At 50.4% G+C, this 17,636-nt stretch overlaps 1 protein-coding gene across 1 annotated transcript in view; it reads left to right on the top strand.

The window, feature by feature from the left end:
• Positions 1 to 17,322, top strand: part of LOC138526729 (lysozyme g-like) — a 222,887-nt gene extending 205,565 nt beyond the window's left edge. The window contains exon 5 of the mRNA XM_069637378.1: positions 16,572 to 17,322. Within this exon, the coding sequence (XP_069493479.1) occupies positions 16,572 to 16,702 (131 nt within the window). The 3' untranslated portion in view covers positions 16,703 to 17,322. The remainder of the gene's footprint in view (positions 1 to 16,571) is intronic.
• Positions 17,323 to 17,636: the final 314 nt, after the last annotated feature.

The raw sequence follows: 17,636 nt of genomic DNA, 5'->3' as shown, positions 1-17,636 counted from the left end.
GTTGCAGTGACTTGTGCGCCATGCACGGGTTTGGCGCACATCCCGAGGTGTACACGCGCAGGGACTTCCATGAATCGCACGCGTGCGCGTGTGCCTTTTTTTTTCCGCTTGCGCCTGCTTGCGCCTGCTTGTGCGGAGATTTTCGGCGCACGTTTGTTCCATGAATCGGCCCCTTAATGTATTCCCCACAGAAATGGTAGAATGCCTTAGTGACTGCACATACTATTTATAGCACTGTAAGAAGGGAACCAACTCACCCAGACCCCAGGAGGGGAGAAAGCAATCTCACACGTGCAGGGGACAACCAATATGGGAGGGGGCCAGCACAGCAATGACACGCCCCCCTACACGCATCATAGGAGCACACCAGGAACAACCAATCGGAGGGGAGGCAAGATAATAGGAGGGGGCCAGCACAGCAATGAGGCAGATGTTTGTTCTCCCGTCAGACACAACCAGAGGTGGTCTTGGAAAGGGAGCCAGTTTACACTTGGGCATGCTAAGAAGGTGAAGAAAACCTGGAATCCTGGGGAGGATGGTTGGGTCAGGACAATGGAAGAGCCACATTGGCGCCCTGGAGCTTGCTCCCCAATAAAGCCCCCACCTGTGTGAAAAGTATCCACCTGGTTGCCTGATTTATGCTACTTGCTCACAAGCACACTGAACAAAGGAAGACTTACATGATTAGATGGTCAGCGCAGAATGTGCTTGTCAACGATAGTCAGGCAGGAGATCTTGAGCCTAAGGAGCAAGCCATAAATAATTCTAATGTTTGCAATTTCCATTTTCTGAACAATGGGCACAGGCTTCTTTGGAACAGGCAGACATGTGCCCCCTTCCCCAAGGTGGCGGACCGGCGCACAAGCCCCATTTGCCCCCCCCCACCCCCCCTGTAAGGACATCTCTTGGGAGGTGGTATGATGAATTTGATTCTGCACTGCAGGAGTAGAAGGATGAGTAGGGGTATAAATGCACACTCAGCCCTCATACTTCTACAAACCAAGAGCCAACACAATTATAAAGGTAAAACAGGCTCAGTTAGGAGATATACCTCCTTCGCCTTTTGTGGTAACGTGGGCCGAGGGAAGGCTATGGTTTTAAGAGTGGTGTGAATGTGATCCAGTAGCAACCCAAACAACACAGCAATACAGCTCAAAATAAAGGGAATGTCCAATCAAGATTCTATAAAAATATATATACTTTAATCAAACACATCATCTGCAAGAAAACGAACAAGAAAATACTGTACAAAACCCACCCCTGTGGAAAGAAAAGAGAAGATACAATAGGCAGAAGAATGTAGCACTCTTGAGTATGAATACGGAGGTGATAGGCAAATTATTAACCACGAAAAGGATATGTCTTTGGATGAAAAAAAGTGCAAAAGTGATCTAACCAGTCACTAGGGCCCAAATGGACCAAAGTTGCAGCTACTGGTCGTTAGTACCTTGTTTCGGTTCTTAAGCAGTTCAACAGCATCGAACCTTGACTTCGAGCAATGGTGTAAGCGGATCAAGCTCTGTTCAGCTATGGTGGATCATGGGTGTCCAAGCGACAAGTGCATATTGAGTGGATTCAAATGCGTTAGCTCTGTGCAACTTGAAAGAGGTTTTCGGCAGTGCAGTTCAGAGGGCCTACCACCGTCTCTTTGAGGCTGGGCCAGTTTGAGTCGGGCTGTAACTGCTGGGTGAGTCAGGTTGTGATGTCACCCCTGCATTCAGTCAGCAAATGAACCTCCAGCAGTTCGACTCAGGCCCGGTCATCAGTGGTTGGGATGGGGACCCTTAGTAGATCTGGTCTTCCATATGCTGGAAGACCCAATCCAGGGGCTTGAGGACAGGGTGGGTCCCTTCAGGGTCTGCTCTCCCAGCCCTGGGGGATTCTCATGAAGAATAGCAGGTCCTGGTCCACAGCAAGTGTCACCCCCAGAGTGCCCTGGGAATGGGTAGTGGGCAGAACTCTCCTCTGCCTTGGACTGCATCTTCTTCACCCCAGTGGTTGAGGGCTTTGGAAAGTCCAACTCTCCCAAAAGAGGTCCAGTGAATCCTTCTCAGGTGTTGTTCCAGAGTGAATCAAAGAAGTGGTGGGAGGCCCCTTCTTTTAAAGGTAAAAATCCACAGATGATTGAACTAAACCTAGCCTTTCATTAGTGGTCCAAACCCTGTTCTTGAAAGAAGTTGACTTTGCCCTTCATATATCAAACCCAAAGTGCTTTGCTCTAGAGGAAGTGCAGGGGACAGGAAGGGGAGAGAGAGGCAGAGAGTAACACAATGGTGGATGTCTTCCTCCACTGTCCAGAGCCCTCCTGACTACTTTAAACCAGTCCCTTTCTTTCTCTCTGGGATCAAAGTCCTTTAGAAATGCAGCATCCTTGTGCGAGGCTACTCCCTTTGAATGGCTGTGTTGCTTTTATGTCTCTGCCCAGGGCAGCTGACTGGTGGCTGGCTGTCTCTGGCGGAAGGCATTACCCAGCCTCAAATAGAGTTGAAAGAAGAGACATAGCCTAAATACACATCCGCTTCCATAGCTTAGGCTGGCTCCCAAGAGCTCACATATATGTGATATCAAATTGAAGGTGGCTGCAACGATCATAAATAGGGCCATGCAACCGAGTCATATCTTTATTTCATAGTTTACCCTGCCACCATCACGGGTTCCTTGTGATCATCATAGTTTTGGTATGGGGGCATATCTTAAATGCAGCCCCTGGTGGAGGCTGCCCCTGCACTGCTGGGGGGTGGGGGCTGCCCCTGGTGGCTGGGGGGTGGGGGTGCTGGGAGACATGGGTGGGGGCCTGGTGGAGGCTGCCCCTGGTGGCTGGGGGGTGGGGGTGCTGGGAGACATGGGTGGGGGCCTGGTGGAGGCTGCCCCTGGTGGCTGGGGGGTGGGGGTGCTGGGAGACATGGGTGGGGGCCTGCTGGGAGGTGCCCCACAGTGCTGGGGGGTGGGGGTGGTAGGAGACATGGGTGGGGGGCCTGGTGGAGGCTGCCCCTGCACTGCAGGGCCTGGTGGAGGCTGCCCCTGGTGGCTGGGGGGTGGGGGTGCTGGGAGACATGGGTGGGGGCCTGGTGGTGGGTGCCCCTGCACTGCTGGGGGGTGGGGGTGGTGGGAGACATGGGTGGGGGCCTGGTGGAGGCTGCCCCTGGTGGCTGGGGGGTGGGGGTGCTGGGAGACATGGGTGGGGGCCTGGTGGTGGGTGCCCCTGCACTGCTGGGGGGTGGGGGTGGTGGGAGACATGGGTGGGGGCCTGGTGGAGGCTGCCCCTGGTGGCTGGGGGGTGGGGTGGTGGTCGACATGGGTGGGGGCCTGGTGGAGGCTGCCCCTGCACTGCTGGGGGGTGGGGGTGGTGGGAGACATGGGTGGGGGCCTGGTGGAGGCTGCCCCTGGTGGCTGGGGGGTGGGGGTGCTGGGAGACATGGGTGGGGGCCTGCTGGGAGGTGCCCCACAGTGCTGGGGGTTGGGGGTGGTGGGGAACATGAGTTGGACATGGGTGGGGGCCTGCTGGCAGGTGCCCCACAGTGCTGGGGGGGGGTGCTGGGAGACATGGGTGGGGGCCTGGTGGTGGGTGCCCCTGCACTGCTGGGGGGTGGGGGTGGTGGGGAACATGAGTTGGACATGGGTGGGGGCCTGCTGGCAGGTGCCCCACAGTGCTGGGGAGTGGGGGTGGTGGGAGACATGAGTTGGACATGGGTGGGGGCCTGCTGGCAGGTGCCCCACAGTGCTGAGGGGTGGGGGTGGTGGGGAACATGAGTTGGACATGGGTGGGGGCCTGCTGGCAGGTGCCCCACAGTGCTGGGGGGTGGGGGGGGTGGGGAACATGAGTTGGACATGGGTGGGGGCCTGCTGGCAGGTGCCCCACAGTGCTGGGGGTGGGGGTGGTGGGAGACATGAGTTGGACATGGGTGGGGGCCTGCTGGCAGGTGCCCCACAGTGCTGGGGGGTGGGCGTGGTGGGGAACATGAGTTGGACATGGGTGGGGGCCTGCTGGCAGGTGCCCCACAGTGCTGGGGGGTGGGGGTGGTGGGGAACATGAGTTGGACATGGGTGGGGGCCTGCTGGCAGGTGCCCCACAGTTCTGGGGGGTGGGGGTGGTGGTCGACATGGGTGGGGGCCTGGTGGAGGCTGCCCCTGCACTGCTGGGGGGTGGGGGTGGTGGGAGACATGGGTGGGGGCCTGGTGGAGGCTGCCCCTGGTGGCTGGGGGGTGGGGGTGCTGGGAGACATGGGTGGGGACCTGGTCGTGGGTGCCCCTGCACTGCTGGGGGGTGGGGGTGGTGGGAGACATGGGTGGGGGCCTGGTGGAGGCTGCCCCTGGTGGCTGGGGGGTGGGGGTGGTGGTCGACATGGGTCGGGGCCTGGTGGAGGCTCCCCCTGCACTGCTGGGGGGTGGGGGTGGTGGGAGACATGGGTGGGGGCCTGGTGGAGGCTGCCCCTGGTGGCTGGGGGGTGGGGGTGCTGGGAGACATGGGTGGGGGCCTGCTGGGAGGTGCCCCACAGTGCTGGGGGGTGGGGGTGGTGGGGAACATGAGTTGGACATGGGTGGGGGCCTGCTGGCAGGTGCCCCACAGTGCTGGGGGTGGGGGTGGTGGGGAACATGAGTTGGACATGGGTGGGGGCCTGCTGGCAGGTGCCCCACAGTGCTGGGGGGTGGGGGTGGTGGTCGACATGGGTGGGGGCCTGGTGGAGGCTGCCCCTGCACTGCTGGGGGGTGGGGGTGGTGGGAGACATGGGTGGGGGCCTGGTGGAGGCTGCCCCTGGTGGCTGGGGGGTGGGGGTGCTGGGAGACATGGGTGGGGGCCTGGTGGAGGCTGCCCCTGGTGGCGGGGGGGTGGGGGTGCTGGGAGACATGGGTGGGGTCCTGGTTGAGGCTGCCCCTGGTGGCTGGGGGGTGGGGGTGCTGGAAGACATGGGTGGGGGCCTGGTGGTGGGTGCCCCTGCACTGCTGGGGGGTGGGGGTGGTGGGAGACATGGGTGGGGGCCTGGTGGAGGCTGCCCCTGGTGGCTTGGGGGTGGTGGTCGATATGGGTGGGGGCCTGGTGGAGGCTGCCCTGCACTGCTGGGGGGTGGGGGTGGTGGGAGACATGGGTGGGGGCCTGGTGGAGGCTGCCCCTGGTGGCTGGGGGGTGGGGGTGCTGGGAGACATGGGTGGGGGCCTGCTGGGAGGTGCGCCACAGTGCTGGGGGGTGGGGGTGGTGGGAGACATGGGTGGGGGGCCTGGTGGAGGCTGCCGCTGCACTGCTGGGGGGTGGGGGTGGTGGGAGACATGGGTGGGGGCCTGGTGGTGGGTGCCCCTGGTGGCTGGGGTTGCAGGGGGACATGCGTTGGTGGGCAGTAGTGCAAGTTGACATGTGGGTTGGCTGGTGGGCATGGCCATGATGGATGGGGTGCCTGCAGGACATGTGCTGGGTAGGCCCCTGTGGTGTGAGCCACCTGCAGGGGCCGTGGAGGGTGTAGAGGGAACACCTGGGAGGACCCACACGTGCAATTCACGTGTGCTGCTCCCGGCGCACCCCTGTAATACACGTACCCTGATGAGATCGTGTGTGGAACTTCCCGCGCACCCCTGGAATACACGTACCCCGCTCAATCGCGTGTGTAACTTCCCGCGCACCCCCGAAATACACGTACCCTGCTCAATCGTGTGTGTAACTTCCCGCGCGCCCCCGAAATACACGTACCCCGCTCAATCGCGTGTGTGACTTCCCGCGCACCCCCGAAATACACGTACCCCGCTCAATCGCGTGTGTAACTTCCTGCGCGCCCCCGAAATACACTACCCCGCTCGCACAGGCCCAATTGCTGTATGTTGCCACTTTTGTGATGCGCTGGGACTCTACCGCCTGCCTTCGTGTGGCGGACGTGTTTCAGCTTGTGCGTGTCTTTGGCTGTGCGTGGCTTTGCCCTATTCGATTCCATGAATACGTGTGGTTCGAGTGCGTGTGGGCGTTCCGTCTGCTTCCCTGCAGTACATCCCCAGTTACGCCCTTATTTTCGCGCGTTGTTCCCCATTCCGCGCGTTACGCCCCGTGTCCCGCCCACTTTCTGGTGTATGCGCCGAGGTTGTGCGCTTTCACTGTGCGCGTCGCGCACGCCTTTCGGGATGTTGCAGTGACTTGTGCGCCATGCACGGGTTTGGCGCACATCCCGAGGTGTACACGCGCAGGGACTTCCATGAATCGCACGCGTGCGCGTGTGCCTTTTTTTTCCGCTTGCGCCTGCTTGCGCGGAGATTTTCGGCGCACGTTTGTTCCATGAATCGGCCCCTTAATGTATTCCCCACAGAAATGGTAGAATGCCTTAGTGACTGCACATACTATTTATAGCACTGTAAGAAGGGAACCAACTCACCCAGACCCCAGGAGGGGAGAAAGCAATCTCACACGTGCAGGGGACAACCAATATGGGAGGGGGCCAGCACAGCAATGACACGCCCCCCTACACGCATCATAGGAGCACACCGGGAACAACCAATCGGAGGGGAGGCAAGATAATAGGAGGGGGCCAGCACAGCAATGAGGCAGATGTTTGTTCTCCCGTCAGACACAACCAGAGGTGGTCTTGGAAAGGGAGCCAGTTTACACTTGGGCATGTTAAGAAGGTGAAGAAAACCTGGAATCCTGGGGAGGATGGTTGGGTCAGGACAATGGAAGAGCCACATTGGCGCCCTGGAGCTTGCTCCCCAATAAAGCCCCCACCTGTGTGAAAAGTATCCACCTGGTTGCCTGATTTATGCTACTTGCTCACAAGCACACTGAACAAAGGAAGACTTACATGATTAGATGGTCAGCGCAGAATGTGCTTGTCAACGATAGTCAGGCAGGAGATCTTGAGCCTAAGGAGCAAGCCATAAATAATTCTAATGTTTGCAATTTCCATTTTCTGAACAATGGGCACAGGCTTCTTTGGAACAGGCAGACATGTGCCCCCTTCCCCAAGGTGGCGGACCGGCGCACAAGCCCCATTTGCCCCCCCCATCCCCCCTGTAAGGACATCTCTTGGGAGGTGGTATGATGAATTTGATTCTGCACTGCAGGAGTAGAAGGATGAGTAGGGGTATAAATGCACACTCAGCCCTCATACTTCTACAAACCAAGAGCCAACACAATTATAAAGGTAAAACAGGCTCAGTTAGGAGATATACCTCCTTCGCCTTTTGTGGTAACGTGGGCCGAGGGAAGGCTATGGTTTTAAGAGTGGTGTGAATGTGATCCAGTAGCAACCCAAACAACACAGCAATACAGCTCAAAATAAAGGGAATGTCCAATCAAGATTCTATAAAAATATATATACTTTAATCAAACACATCATCTGCAAGAAAACGAACAAGAAAATACTGTACAAAACCCACCCCTGTGGAAAGAAAAGAGAAGATACAATAGGCAGAAGAATGTAGCACTCTTGAGTATGAATACGGAGGTGATAGGCAAATTATTAACCACGAAAAGGATATGTCTTTGGATGAAAAAAAGTGCAAAAGCGATCTAACCAGTCACTAGGGCCCAAATGGACCAAAGTTGCAGCTACTGGTCATTAGTACCTTGTTTCGGTTCTTAAGCAGTTCAACAGCATCGAACCTTGACTTCGAGCAATGGTGTAAGCGGATCAAGCTCTGTTCAGCTATGGTGGATCATGGGTGTCCAAGCGACAAGTGCATATTGAGTGGATTCAAATGCGTTAGCTCTGTGCAACTTGAAAGAGGTTTTCGGCAGTGCAGTTCAGAGGGCCTACCACCGTCTCTTTGAGGCTGGGCCAGTTTGAGTCGGGCTGTAACTGCTGGGTGAGTCAGGTTGTGATGTCACCCCTGCATTCAGTCAGCAAATGAACCTCCAGCAGTTCGACTCAGGCCCGGTCACCAGTGGTTGGGATGGGGACCCTTAGTAGATCTGGTCTTCCATATGCTGGAAGACCCAATCCAGGGGCTTGAGGACAGGGTGGGTCCCTTCAGGGTCTGCTCTCCCAGCCCTGGGGGATTCTCATGAAGAATAGCAGGTCCTGGTCCACAGCAAGTGTCACCCCCAGAGTGCCCTGGGAATGGGTAGTGGGCAGAACTCTCCTCTGCCTTGGACTGCATCTTCTTCACCCCAGTGGTTGAGGGCTTTGGAAAGTCCAACTCTCCCAAAAGAGGTCCAGTGAATCCTTCTCAGGTGTTGTTCCAGAGTGAATCAAAGAAGTGGTGGGAGGCCCCTTCTTTTAAAGGTAAAAATCCACAGATGATTGAACTAAACCTAGCCTTTCATTAGTGGTCCAAACCCTGTTCTTGAAAGAAGTTGACTTTGCCCTTCATATATCAAACCCAAAGTGCTTTGCTCTAGAGGAAGTGCAGGGGACAGGAAGGGGAGAGAGAGGCAGAGAGTAACACAATGGTGGATGTCTTCCTCCACTGTCCAGAACCCTCCTGACTACTTTAAACCAGTCCCTTTCTTTCTCTCTGGGATCAAAGTCCTTTAGAAATGCAGCATCCTTGTGCGAGGCTACTCCCTTTGAATGGCTGTGTTGCTTTTATGTCTCTGCCCAGGGCAGCTGACTGGTGGCTGGCTGTCTCTGGCGGAAGGCATTACCCAGCCTCAAATAGAGTTGAAAGAAGAGACATAGCCTGAATACACATCCGCTTCCATAGCTTAGGCTGGCTCCCAAGAGCTCACATATATGTGATATCAAATTGAAGGTGGCTGCAACGATCATAAATAGGGCCATGCAACCGAGTCATATCTTTATTTCATAGTTTACCCTGCCACCATCACGGGTTCCTTGTGATCATCATAGTTTTAGTATGGGGGCATATCTTAAATGCAGCCCCTGCATTGCAGAGACCTGTCTGTTACTGCAGCTGAGACCTCTGCACCTGCTCCTTGCCATTGGTGGAGCAGCTAATGCAAATCAGGATACTGTCGCAGCAGGACACAGATACGCGCTACGCTTTTGGCATGGAGTTTATGAAAGGGGAATCAGACCAGCAAATTGCCCTTTCAGAGATGAAATTAAGAGCAACATTTGTATTAATAAAAATCAGAAAAGCCATGCCTTTCACACCCTTACCAGATGGCAATTCGTCACAGGTGGAACAATTCTGGCACTCAGGAAACATTCCCCAAAGGGGGTGAGAGGGCATTTAAATGTTGTGGCAGACTCATGCACATTGTCAATCTAGTTAGGCATGGGGCTTTGCATCTTGTTTTATTGCATGTGGTAAATTGTGCCCATATTGTTAAAAAACACACATTTGTTTGAACTGTGTATGGCATTCACGGCTTAATACCTGTTCCACCCAACGACGCAAACAGACTTATTTTTCTTGGTAAGCACTTAAAGGACCCACCAAATTCGAACTTCGTCAGTGAGCAAGAGCTGAGAGTATGAACACGAGCTGGCTGGGGATCAACTGAGGTTGGTTCACTGGCGTAGGGGAACATGGCCCCACCAATTATCGCATAATTGAGCGGCCATTTGGTTCGAAATGAGAGCAAAGCAGAGGGGAAGATAGTTAGGGAATATGGCGTAAGAGCAGAAGAGAGGCAGAAAAACGGGAGAGAGAGAGAGAGAGGGGGGCAACAGAGGCAAGGCAAGAGGCACAAGCAAAGAGGCAAGCAATTGGAGAAGGCACATGGGAGAGTGGGGTCATACCTGGGGGAGGAGGGAAAGCAATGCGTAATCTGTGGGGGTGTTTGCCAGGGCTTATTTCTGAGCCTGGCCCTTATTCACTAAGATTGATTAAGTAGTGATGATAGCCAGGGCCTCCATCAACCCCAATGAGAAGGTGTGAGCTGTAGTTTAACCACAAATGTGTCAACACTGTGGGGGGAGCAGCTGTGGGTGGTAGCAGCAATGGTGGGGAACTGCCCGCCCACAGTGTCAGAATCGTGCTAGAAAATATTTGGGTGCCTGCACTTATTTTCTTACAAATTAGGCACTGAGGGGAAGGGATAGGAGAATTGGGGAACCATCTTAATTGTTGTGGGTTCACTTCACAACTGCTTATTCTGAAATATGTCTTCAGAACGGAAATCTTAAGTGAACGGGGCTTCACACAGTAAATAACCCTGAACTTGCATTGCAGAAGCGACCCCCTATCGCACGCGCGTATCTCTCTGCGATAGGGGCCGCTTGCCTAGATACACCTGGATGCACATGGATGCACCTGCATGGAACTCTAGTGACCCTTAATGACATCGCTTCAGTCAAGGCATTGTTTGCAGGCTGCATTGCCGGCGCCTGCAGCTGCGTGGCTTTTCTCTAGAACTCTCGTGTTATGTTTCCCTTCTCGGGTTTGTTTTGTGGAATGCTGGCGAGAAGCAGGGTTCAGCCCGCCCTTCCCTTCTGAGATTCTGAAAACATATATGTATAGACATGACAGAAATGGCAATGTAATGGTTAGCTGTGTGTATGTGTTATGTAGACAGACGTTCGTGGTGCGGAGGTGCATGGACAGTCATACACCGTGCATTAGTCAAGTTGAAGACACCCAGGGTGCAACCAGGGGTCAAGTCCTAAAAATTAAAGTGGGGGGACTCCTCAACAAACGCAATTGGATGCGACGTTGCCATAAATTAGCATATCAAGGTGAAATACACAGTTCATTAAACTGGCTTTACATAACCACCCAAATTGCACAGGATGAACGGAATTTGCCTTTCATAAAATCAACACTCAAAACCAAGAGATGATATTTTCCTCTAATAGTGTTTTTGAAAACATTAAAAAGACATGCATAAATTCAAAGAGGTCATTCAATGTTTCTTATTTTAGGTGGGCGGACTGAGTCCACCCTCTGAATAAAGTGGGTGGACTCCGTTCCCCGCGTGTACCCTCGACTTGAGCCCAGGGTGCAAAGCTGCACTTCCCATGTTTCTGTCTGTTGTGCATTAAGCTGTAGTTGCAAAACAGGCGTGGCCGACTTTCCATTCGGCTATTCCAAGGAAGGTGTGCTGCTCCCTTAAAGGAGGCGTGGCTCATTGCCTTCCGCGTTATGTTTATCAAGGGGCCACTCACCAAACCATCACCCTGGACCCCTGCTTCACCTTACCATATGACTATGCTTCCTAGTCACTGTAGGCACCCCTGCCCCCCACCAACCAGTCCGTGTAACCACCAGATGGATGATCTGTGAACACCTGGACATGCATCTGTAACCTGCATAGCTCTTAATGTAAGACAGCTCCAGTGTGCCATATATAAAGGAACTCGCTGCCCTTCCATATGGCTGCACTGGAGCAACTTTATTATTTATTTATTTATTTGTTTATTTATTTAAATCACCTCATCTACTTACAACTAACCCAAGACAACACAGTAAAGACTTCAGGGAGGAGACAGGACTACACTAGACGTCTACACATTTTAAGAGAGCAGTGCGTGTAATGAAACGAGAAGTGTGTGCAAGTGAGTGGATCCCACCGGGTACAGCAAGTCATGGATCTATGTGCGCGCTGATGAACAGGCAAGAACTCCAAAGAACTCAGCACTGTACCTAGCGATATTGTAATATGTCCACTGAATTATGACTGTATCAGCACTGATTTCTTTCCCAGGTGTCTGCAAGCTTTGACACACCTGGTGTTTTGGACTACAAGTCCCATCACTCTGTTGCGTTTGCTCTTCTTCAGTTGGCCTCTGAAATGTTAATGGCTGCCCTAAAAGTCAAGGGAGGCCTCTGTTGCAGTTGTGCTTCCTCAGTTGGCTGCAGCCTACTTTAGAATTTTCTGCATTTCTCAATTTGGGTTACTGATGGTTATTAATAAATGCACAGAACCTAAACGTTATTTGTTTCCAGAATATTGCAAGCGTTATTTACTGTGTTCCCAGGTAAGACCTTAGACCTGAACGCTGTTCCAAGTGCTAGCAGCCCCTCACAGTTTCAGAGAATGCTCATCTAACTCCTTCATGGCCTCACAGCAGTATGTCTAAACAATGAGTCTGGATGATGTCATGTCAACGCTACACTGTAGGTCAGCATGAAAATTATCTGATTTGCATAGAGTGCACAGCAATGCAAACCCTCATTTGCTGGTACAGAGCAGCAGTCATCAAGTGAAAGATGCAATCTCACAGAGGAGGAGGGTTTGCAACTATTTAGTAACCCCACAGGGCAGGGATCCTCAACCTTTGGCTTTTTAGATGTTTTTGACTGCAACTCCCAGCAGCCACACACAGCATAGTCAAAGCGGGTGGGTGATGGGAGTCGTAGTTCAGAATACCTCGAGAGCCCAGGGATGCAGACCTAGCATTAGGGGCTTGCACAAGCTTTGTGCTCGGTGATTGCGCCTTGAGCATGTCATTTTCATGTACCAGAGGCTGCATGGGGAGCGAGGATCGGGGAACATGGTCACTGCTCACTCGTCATAGATGCTAAATGCCGACCAGAGACAGATGTAAGGAGTGGTAAAGTCAGCATGACAGAAGAGTGCTTCATGAGGTGACATCCTGTGTCAACTCTCTCTGAACCCAATGTCCTAGTCATCAAAGGTGTGAATCTGCAAGTTGAACACGCTACTGGTGACTATAGGGCCTGCTAAACCTCACATGAAAGAGGGCTCTTTAGGTAAGAGGTCATTGTTTTGATAGTTTCTTACCTGTTTGATGTGTGCAAATATTGTCTTTTTGAATCAGTTTATAAACTGCTCAAACGGTTATTCTTGGTGCATCAATGGAACTCACTGATAGGGCAGGTGACATCGTTCTAGGGAGAACAGCACCCTTGCTTCTTAATCAATGCAATGCCTTTTTAATCATTCTGAAGTTCTACATTTTCGTGTGTGTGTGTGTGTGTGTGTGTGTGTGTGTGTGTGTGTGTGCTCTTAAGCCCCTTGGGAGGGGACATCGATATTATTGTACACTGCCTAAGTTTTCAACTTTGAGACCAGGAAACGAGCGCTCAACTCCCAACTCCCCCCACTTGATAACATTATGTGATCCTGGGCAAATTACTTAGCCTCATTATGGGCCTGATTTACAAAAAAAAATTCCATTGGGACTTTCCCATGTTATGGCATTTTTGTAAATCAGTCCCTATGCCTTTTTTTCCTTATTTGGGACCCTTTGACAGTATTTAATTTTAATATCCATATGTGATACAGGAAAAGTCTCACTCAAACATGGTTTAATAGGTGTTATTGTTGCTCCATATATAGTGCTAAGAAGCAACATGTAGCATATGACGCACTTCACAAATGAGTGATACTTGCGATAAGAATAAAAGTGACTATCTATAAAGCAGACTTGACTTTGAGCTCACTTAATGCACTGCCATACGTGGACCATGTTTCACGCTGCAGAAAAGTGAAATACATTGTATATTAACATTCACCTACTCTGCTAATGAGTGCCTGTATGTCACATGTTCAGCACTAGATTCCCAGTGTTTAAACATGATATACGTCTTCTATACGCATTTACTAGTAATTGCACCAAAATTGCTCCTGCATTTTAAATGTATACATGTTTATAAGCGTGATAACCTGCCCACTGGCTCCCAGTTAAAGAGCATATTCTCTTAAAGCCCTCACTACCACCCATAGATGCTTATCCTACTTTGCACCCCCTTATCTGTCAGAAATAATTCACAGGGAAAACTCACTTAGACCCACCCCACCAGCTCACGGTCCCTACCTTTGAAAGAGCCAAAGTAGGAGGAGCAAGCTTTCCTGTGCTAGCGCCCAAAAACTGGAACGCCCTGCCACTCCCTCTCAGGAAGTAAACTTCGCTCACTGCTTTCCGCAAAGCACTGAAAACCAAGCTCATTCTTGATAAAGTATCAATCTGCCTCTGATATCGAGTTTATCCTAGGGAAAAGGTTGAAGGCTGCGTTGTAGCAGGTGTATGGCCAGTGCACATGGAGGGTCAGGTTACATGATTATTTATTTATTTGTATACAAAAAGGGAAACACGTTCTTTTGGTCACAAAGGAGTGTACAAAATTCAATATAGCAGATGAACGGGAGACAGTGAGCCTCTACAATGATGTCATCAATGACGCCATTCACGATGTCATCTTTGATGTCCTGCGTGTTAGTATGAGCAGTACATGGCAGGGCCGCGAGTTACGGTTGCTTAGCTTTCCGTAACTGGGGAATGTCTATGTTTTTTTTTGATTTTGCACTTGAGACATGACATTTGTTTTCTGAATTTGAAAGTTGTTTATTAGAGTTACTTAAGCATAACTTCACTTAAACAAAGATTGTTTCTTTGAATTTTAAAGGTTTTTATTAGAGCAACTTAACCATTACGTCCCTTTAAAAATATTATTTCACTGAATTTCAACGTTTTTAGAGGTTTCATGCTATCACAGCACTGTATTTAAGTTATTAATAATTCCACTTTTAACATATAAGACCTTAAACAAACATATCCTTTGCAGCGCATACTGATGTGTGTCACTCTGAGCAGCACATTTTGGGAATGCAAGTCATGGTTAAATTGTCTAGGGCATGAGTATTAACCAAGACCCCACTCCCATCAAACCACCCCCGATAAGGACCTGCCAAAGCATCTCAGAGTGGACATTGGACAATGACACAGACCAGGCCCAGTGTCCACCTTAATCCTATAGTGTGTCCCTCATGGCCGCGGGCCATGGGCACAGACCATGTCTCAGGCCACAAAGTTATATCGCTATTTTGTTGTACCTACATTTTGGCACCTTTAAAAATAAAAAAAACACTGGACAGATTAACACCAAATTAGCTAAACCCGCTTTCAAACCAAGCCAAAGATCATCATGCAAATCTCTCCGGCAGCTTGGGCTGTATCAATAAGCAAAATGTTGTTCCCGTTCAAGTGTATCAGGATTTTCAAATGTGTGGACCCCCCCCTACAACAGTGCCCCCACCCTGTGACAAAACTGCACCAATCTATGCAAACATTTTCAAAGTCCGGTCCATGTTTTTTTGCAAAGATTTGTGAGGATTTATCAAACGACGCCAGAGTTATAAGCCGCCCAACAACTGCTCTTTACTGATGCTGACCCCCTACAACTTTGCCCCCTTCTGGATGAAAATATACCAAACTTGATGGAAATATTTAAGGTCATGTATACATTATCAAAACGTTTTGTGTTAATCCATCAAACAGCACCAAAGGTATTAGCTCTTTGCTGTCCCTGTACTGTATATATCTAGATATATTCAATGAAAAAACATTGTTAAAGGGGCGTTATGATTAAGTTGCACTGATAAGAACTCATGAAATTCTTTTTAAAAAAAACCTTTGCTAAAGGGACGCTATGGTTACAAGGTAAAACCGAAAAAACTAAAAAAATGTGGCAGTTACGGTAAGCTATGCAACCATAACTTGCACCACGGGCATGCACTACTAAGACTAACACCAAGGACATCAAAGATGACATCACAAATGGCATCATCAATGACATCACTCTGTCCTGCAGGGCTGTTATAAGAAAAAACATAACTCTATATGACCTATAGGTTTAGATGTAAGAAAGAGGGATGTCTTTGGTGCCTTGCTGACAGGCCATGCTAAAAGTGGATTCATACATTTACGTGCATGCATTTACATCTTTATGCATGTACAGCGGTGCATTTGCATCTCTGCATTTGCAGCGTGTTATTTTAATTGTAAAATGGGAGTCTAGCTCCTTCATACCACCATCCCTTTTTTGTTTTGTCTTAGCCCCTTAACCGCTATACATCTCTTGATCTTGTTCCCTGAAGAATGGGCAAAACGGTTGCAAATGTGCAGATGCCAATTTAACGATGCAAACGCATGAAAAAGATGCCTGGCAAGAACGCAGAGATAACCCCCTAACCTTATAATGTGAAACTCTAAATGTTTACCAGAAGAGGAGGGTAAGTCAAGCAAAAGCGTCATGTCTAGGGTGACTAGGTTGCACGCCACCTGTACCCAAATGGCAAGTTTAAACCCCCCTTGCCCTGCTAATAGCCCTCTTTACAGATTACAAGGGCTGGGAGGGCTGTATGCTGGCTACTTGGTTGCTGCACAGTGCTGCACAGTCACGCTCAGTGAGGTCCACTGGCTAACTTAGAAAGCTGAGCAACTAGCATCACCCTTTAAATGTGTTTGGGAACGTGGCAGCAATGACTGGGTGGTTGGGAAAACAAGGTCTTTTTTCCCCCAAGTGCCTCGATAGAGTGGATAAGGTTTTGCAATCCCTCTCCAGTCAGGCCTTTCTGTCCCTTACTAGAATGTCCTCTTCTGCCCAGGGATTTGGTAAATGCTGCTTAAAATGGCTCCTAGCGACCAAAACAGTAGGTCGCCAACATTGTATCACTCACTAACACACATCATCTCAATCTATACATTTCAATGGTAAAATAAGAGGAACACAACTTTAGTGCAGAGACCTATCCATACATTCTGAACTATGTTGACTTGCTGACAGGTACATTTATGAATCCCAAAATATCAAAAGTAAGCCTCCAACCTCTCCTATTGCAATATGCCCCGATACCCAGTGAGGGATGCAAACGAAAGGCAAATTAACATCTTTGTGTCCACAAAATGTCTCCACCGTCACGTGCCAAACCCGAGCACACGTGCACCACCCCAAGTTCTCCTACCACCAGCAGCATGTCCTGATAACATTGGTCCTTTGTCTTGCAGGTGGAATTGCAGCCTACAATTGTGGCCCAGGTGGCGTGAAAAAGTACGAGTCAGTGGACAGCTCTACTACAGGTCAGGATTACTCCAATGACACGACGGCCAGGGCTCAGTGGTATCAAAAGAACTGGTGAGCTGAGCAACCAATGAGCTAGGATGAGTGCTGGACCAGACCATCTTCAACATGGGTCGGCTTCACCAAGCTGGACTCTGGTCCAGTATTAGGAAGAAACATTGTCGAAATCACTTTCCAAAGAGATGTGCTTCCCTCGTTTGACTCTTTTGTATTGCAATGACCCCCTTCTGTTGATGTGAAGCCCAATAAAATCCCCTATGTGCTTGGCTCTCGGGGCTGCCACCGCAACACGTACAGATGTTAACTCCGTGCACCGCACTCACTGACGGGAATAAGTATCCCTGGTGTACAAAAATGAAATGTGTCACAGAGAAAAAATCGCTTGATCCTTTAAAAGGGCCTTTGTTGTGGTTTGCCGACTCTAATTTCCTGTGTGGTATGTGAACCCCCTGCCCCCGAGCTCTCTATTATGTGGTCTCTTTTATACCCCATGCCCCCTTCTGGTTCCTATTTCTACAAAGATCTACCCTGCAATATGACTGGTGTTCTTAAATACTGTTTCATTTCCAAACGATCTGTTCTCACTGCAATTCTGTGAGCTCCATATTGCATTTTATTTCATTTCTGCTTAGTTGTATTAACTATAAATGCAAATAAAAATGTGTTACCCATAGAGAAGATTGAATATTTGAACATGGAGTACAATTTACATCCGTCCGAAGGATCTCTCCCCACCTACTTACAGGTTATCCCAATGGATCCTGAGGCTCTGATTTGCTGGCAAAATATTTTCTTAGCGGTGAAATGACAAAGAGTTAGATTTTGAGAACTCAATATCCGGTAAGAGACCGAAGTTGAACGTATGGATTTCAGAAGCATTATGCCTGGTAGCTAAAGAAAAACAGATGTTTGCATGAGAAGGAATACTTTAATAGAGTGTGAAGCATAACAGCATTGCCTTTAAGACCCCAAAAGCTTGGCTCTTCTATTTG

This window comes from Ambystoma mexicanum, chromosome 14 (genome assembly GCF_040938575.1).
Source record: "Ambystoma mexicanum isolate Mex_15411 chromosome 14, UKY_AmexF1_1, whole genome shotgun sequence".
In the NCBI taxonomy this organism is placed as follows: Eukaryota; Metazoa; Chordata; class Amphibia; order Caudata; family Ambystomatidae; genus Ambystoma; species Ambystoma mexicanum.
This window is presented reverse-complemented; position numbering and strand designations above follow the sequence as displayed.